Genomic DNA, 6,000 nt, shown 5'->3' on the forward strand with positions numbered 1-6,000 from the left:
GCTCAAGAGAAGGGAGAAAATTGATTTTGCAAGAACTTGCGTGTGACATCAAAACAAACTGTAGACGTTTCTGTGGATGTATAACTAGGAAGAAGGTGGTATGAGACCTCAAGCGAATTAATAACAGGAATGAAAGAAATGTTATATATGGAAAATATTTTCCTTCTGTCTTCACTGTGGAGAATACTAAATATCTGTAAGATAACAGAGGTTAATTTCAAATAATTGGAAGGAATTTATAAAAATCTCAGCCACAAAGGATTGATATTAGGGAAGATCAGACAAATCATTGGCACCTGATATTCCACACCCAATAGTTTTAAGGGAGGTGCTGCAGATATAGTGGACCCATTGCCCACACCCAGTAGTTTTAAGGGAGGTGGTACAGATATAGTGGACCCATTGCCCACACCCAGTAGTTTTAAGGGAGGTGTTACAGATATAGTGAACCCATTGGTTAAACTTGATCGAAAGTGAGGCAGCCAGATGGCCACGACCAACTAGTTTAACATCTATTGTTAGCAAGTTATGAGAGTCAATAATCAAAGAGGAAATAACTGAAATAAAAGCTGAATGTATGTCAAAGATGGTCAGCATGGTTTCATGAAAGATATATCATAGTTGACAGAATTGTTTAGATTCTTTGAGAATGTAACAAATTACAGGAATAAAGCTGCCTCCTTGTTTCAAATAACACTCTCAAAATGCTGGAGGATCTCAGCAGGTCAGGAACCATCAATGGAAATGAGTAAACAGTCAAAATTTCAGGACTGCCTCCGGCATTTTGTGTGTGTTGCTCTGGGTTTCCAGTATCTGCAGAATCTCTTGTGTTTCAAATAATGATTCAAATAAATTTTTAAGGCCCAGCTGGAATAAAGAAGTAGACAAAAGAAACTTTGTAAGGTTTAATCTTGAAAATCTTCAACAGTACAGCGTGTGTTAGTTCTGTATGTCAATGTCAAAGTAAGTCTTAATGCTGGTATGAGCATAAATTTAACTTTCTAATCTAGGGAAATTGTTTGCAAGGTGAGTAGGTGAGAGGGAAGTGAAGAAGAAATTTGTCCTTTTCATGGCTCAGTCATCCTGTAATGTTTCTCAACCAAAGTAATACTTTGGACATGTACTCACTGATGTAGTTTAGGACAGAGAGAATGCATTGCGTTGTGGAGGCAAAGATCAGAGGAAGGGATATTAGGAAAGGTATGACATTGGCAGTTTGGAAATGATTGCTCAGTGGAGGAACTGGTAGAGCTAAACCATCAACAGTGAAAATGCAAGGCAAGAGGGTAAATATGGCCAGCAGGATATATGGAAATAAAGGAGACAGAACATTTGGTGTTACTGGTAAACTAGCTGAGGGAATACTGTAAAGATTGCAATGTTGGAAACAAATAAGTAAGGCTTGCTAGCTTTTGCTTTTTCTGCACATCACTTTGCCAGAACCTGAATATATCGGAAAATGTTTGATTTGTGTACTGCTATAAAGTTCATCTCCATCTTTAACCAAAAATTAGAAAAGGGTGATTGAACATCATTAACTGCTTTTCTGGAATACCAGTCTCTGTAAATAGCTTCTAATTAACTTGCATTTCAGAGTGTGGTTACAAGGGGCATTAACTATCACACACTAGACATGTTTTTTGTATCTTTTCTCATCAGGTATCCACCAGGAGTTGTCGGAGTGGCTCCCCCTGGACTGCCACCACCAGTAGAAGGAATAGCGCCCAGCGCTGTGCAGTTATCGCACAGCCTCTCCACAGTCACCCACCCACCACATGCCCCTTCCCCAGGGCAAACAGTCAAACCAGAGGCTGACAGAGATCACACGGGTGACCAATTGTAGCCAGGTGGACCGCATTCCTGACCCAAGATCTTCACCATAAGAGAAGTTCATAAAATACCTGCTATGGTGAACAATGGACTATGGAAATAACCAAGCTTAGAAACTGGTCCAACTTCAAATAAAGATGTGGGAGAGAAGAAGAAATTTGGTTAATTTGTTCCTCCGTTAAATTGTAGCTTGTCCCTGTCCATTGGACTGATTAACTGTTTCTATGTCATATGGATTCCCTGTGAGCAAGAAAAGTTCTAGTAGTTAATTCTATCATGAATGTACTATGTCTGTGTACAGTTTTAGAACTTAAGGGTTTGTTCGCTTAGCTGTGAAACAGAAACCAAGAGAGATATTCAGTAAAACTGATTTTTTGAAAATAAAACAATCTTTCTTTTATACATTAAATTCACGCCCAAAAAGAGGCAGTTTTCAGACGTCTCAGGAAACTAAGGTAAATTCCCACTTATTTTGTGTTATATGCCATGCAGTGCATTGTTTTGTAACTGCTTATCTTTTTTTAGTATCAACTAATAAAATCGACACTCTTTTAAATTCATTTTCTTTTTGGCATGAATTCCCATCACTTTCCTGGGGGCTGAGGAAAATGTTGCAAAGAGATTTTTTAAAGAAATTTCATACAAAGCAGCACCATGCTTACTGTCACCAGTTTAAATGTATATCATTGGTGGTATGCGTACAGGCACTAGACTACTGGAAAGTAGCAGCATTTCTTTGCCTACATCGATTCCTGTTAATGTGGTAGGCTAGCAATATTTTGGTTGAAATAATCATGTTTTGTGACTGTAACCATTTGTATGAATTATTTTAAAGAAATAAAGCAAAAAGACAATGTCTGTTACTTATCATTTGACCTCTCCAATTTTAATATTTAAATATCTAGAATGAATTTTGTGTCTTGGTTTACATTAAGGTAGAATTTTGTCCCAATGGTTATCGCATGTAAACAATAACTTGAAATTGTATAGTGCTTTTAGACTGAACAATTTCACATTGTGATTGAAGGAAGGGGAAGGAGAAAATGGCTGGCAAACGAAAAAGGCTGATTTTAAAAACTTCGTTAAAATGTTTCTAAGTTGGTTCTGAAGGAGGAAAAAGGGTTGGCAAGATTTGGGGGCCGATTTGTGTGGAAGGTTGGAAGGTATCAAAGGCACACCCATTAAAGTGAGGAAAAGCAGATGGCCGGAGGAAGAGGAGCAGAATATTTGTTGCTGTTTTAATAATGCTGGAGAGTTGGAGAACACAAAGGCAAAGGGCAGATGTGAATCTGAGTGTTTAGAACTGGGATTGGCGATTAGTAAAGATGGGCACCTGATGGTGGGCTGAATGGACTATTTTAGTGCCTTATGACTGACTCCATGAACCAAAGAAGTTCGGGGTAGGAACAGAATTATAATTAAATGAGTGTAAGGGATGATACCAGGCAGGCTGAATGTTAAGTGGGTGGAGAATGGGAATCCTCTGGGAAAACAATTAGAATCAAAATGGAAAATAGCTCGGCGGGTGGGGTGGCGTCTCTTGAAACAAATAATGTTTCAAATTGGTGGGTTACCGAACGAAACTTCGAAAGAGAACAAGTTTTCAGTGAGGATATTGGGAGAGGGGAGATAAGGACAAAAGTGAAGTTCTGAGGTGGTGGTCAAGTGTTAGCAGAAGGGAATAATGAAATGATAATTTGATACTCAGAATAGATGAATATGAAATTACAGAAAGGACTGGGTGTAGGCTTGTACTTTGTAACAAGTGACAGAGCAGGGGAAAATGTTAAACAAGGATCTATGGAGGGAAACAGAACTGTGGAAGATCAGCAGGCTCTTGGGGTCCATGTCCAAAGGACACTCAAAGCTGCTGCACAGGTTGACACTGTTGTTAAGAATGCGTATGTGCATGTGCGTATGTGACATCTGGCATGTGCATATCCATGTGGATGAGGAAGGGAAAAAAGATGGATTTGTTGAGTTTTCGAAAGTGACAGTGCAAGAATGAGGAGAAAAGCCATTGTTTGAGATATTCTAGCTAACATTTATGAGTAAAGTCGCACTAAGCAAGTAAGTTCTGTCGAATGCATAAAACTGGTAGACTAAGATGATGGTTAACTGTCAGATGTTACAGAAAGGAACAATCATAATCTGGTAATTTTGTAATGAGGTGGAAATCTTAATCTTACTGAAGTTACAAGGATGAAAATCTATTGAAGAAGTTTCAATATATCCAGAGTACTTGGAGAGAGAAAAAAGGATGGGGAATAAGGTGGATCAGAGGTAATGACAACAGTTCTAAAGGTCATGTTAATGCTTCAGAAGCGAATAGAGATGTTAATCACCATGTACCAAGAAGGTATGTTTGGTGGCTAGATGGTACAAAAAGGATATCTCATGTAATACACAAATATACAGTGCTATCATTAGTAGATGGAGTTTATTTAAGGGTACAAAATATAGATGCCAAGTTGAAATAAAACTTGGAAGCAACACTGGAAATAAGCAACAATAGCACTTTTCCTACAATTTGGATCAATATTTTTAAGCAGTTGACAATTTGCACTTGATAGGAGTGATGTTTGAATATATGACATCTATAAAATAATTGCATGGATCTAGAATTTCATAGACAATATGATTTGCTGCAAAATTATAATTGCATATTAAAAATACTGGTAGCAATGAAAAACAATAAGTAGATCTGGATGACAAAAGATAAATCACCCTGTTCATGGTAATAAAGCAAAAATTAACATAATGCATTACAGAATGTTTAAAACTGGACACTTCAAAGTTCAAGATATTTAGAGGGTTTGGCATTGGCAAATTCTTATTATACCTATGCTGAATGTTTGATAGAGCAGTGCTCTTAGATTCAATTCCCTCCTTTTTTTTTACCCAAGCCCCTTCAAATTTTGCATACAGAAGAAATTGCATCAACAATTTATTTTTTACAAACTAGCACTAATTGATTGTGCCAAACCTAGAAAGTCTTTGTTTGCAAAGGTTTTCAAGCATTTTTATTTAAGTCTCTTTCAATCAAAAACACATGGTTATTTTATATTTTTAACAATATCAAACTTTTCAAAGGGTTGCTTAAAGCAACCCCCATGCCTAAATGAGCACTGCCCAGTGGCTCTGCCTTCCTCAACCCACTGCAATTTGCCTTTGCTGAAACTGATCTACAGGTTCTACAATCATCTCTGGAGCTATGTTAGTTTATTCTGTACTGACTACAACTGCGCCTTTAATTCTATAATTCCAAGCAAGCTTTTGACCCTGGGATTTATTGCCTCCTTCTACAACTGGATCCCTGACTTCCTCACTAACAGACTGTGATCAATGAGGCAGACACCTCCACCATGATTATTCTAAACATTGGTGCTCCATTAGGCTGCACCCTCAGCCCCCTACCCCACCCTACTCTCTATGCACTCATGACTGTGGTCAAATTCTACTCTTACCCACAAACTTGCAAATGACACTACCATAGTGGGCTATATCTCAAATAATAATGAGTCATATTCCAATTTTTTGTTCTCTGTAAAATTTAAGATTTATAACTGCACCATTTTTCTCCTTGGTATGCTGTCTGTACGAGTTCTTTAATGTGATTGGCTGCTTCTCCATCTTGATGATATCACAGTTGAAGGCTCCAATGTTCCCTTTGAGCAGATGCCTTACTGAAGCAAATGTCACAAAATGGAAGTTCTTAACATAAGAGACAATTATTTATTTGCAGATCACCTTCTTTGCCTGCCACTGATCTGTTGTGAAATGTTTTATTTGTATTTGCAATCAGTAATTATTTTCAGAGCATTTTCTGTCACTGATAATGATGGAAGTTTAACCTTAGAACTAAATCTTTCTCATTCAGATGTGTATTCTAAGGCCAATTATTATTCCTGTTGTTTGATACTTCAAAACAGCTTGCTCTCCATGTTGTACTGCCCTGGCTTGTGTCTCACATAAATAGCTAGGACATAATATCCATGGTCAACCCCAACCAATGGAGGGCTTCATTGGTACCTCATTGCTGCTAAAAAGATGAGATCAATGCTGTTGCAAATTGTTGTTAGACTGCCCTAGGGTGAAGTGGGTAGATTACAACACATTTTAGAAAGTGAGTATTTGGGATTAGCCAGAAGAGTGCTCCCAGTGATATCA

General features: G+C 37.8%; 1 protein-coding gene across 11 annotated transcripts in view; it reads left to right on the top strand.

Annotated features, from left to right (window-relative positions):
- ctbp1 (C-terminal binding protein 1) overlaps nucleotides 1-2,699 on the top strand; it is a 278,920-nt gene extending 276,221 nt beyond the window's left edge. For 10 of the 11 annotated variants that reach the window (XM_063047036.1, XM_063047042.1, XM_063047033.1 and 7 more), the window contains one exon: nucleotides 1,660-2,698. In XM_063047036.1, coding sequence (XP_062903106.1) covers nucleotides 1,660-1,843 — 184 coding nt within the window. In that variant the 3' untranslated portion in view covers nucleotides 1,844-2,698. Of the gene's footprint in view, nucleotides 1-1,659 lie in introns of all 11 variants that reach the window. The other variant, XM_063047032.1, reaches the window with a different exon arrangement.
- The last annotated feature ends 3,301 nt before the right edge of the window (nucleotides 2,700-6,000 follow it).

The sequence above is a fragment of the Mobula hypostoma genome, chromosome 4 (genome assembly GCF_963921235.1).
Source record: "Mobula hypostoma chromosome 4, sMobHyp1.1, whole genome shotgun sequence".
Taxonomy (NCBI): domain Eukaryota; kingdom Metazoa; phylum Chordata; class Chondrichthyes; order Myliobatiformes; family Myliobatidae; genus Mobula; species Mobula hypostoma.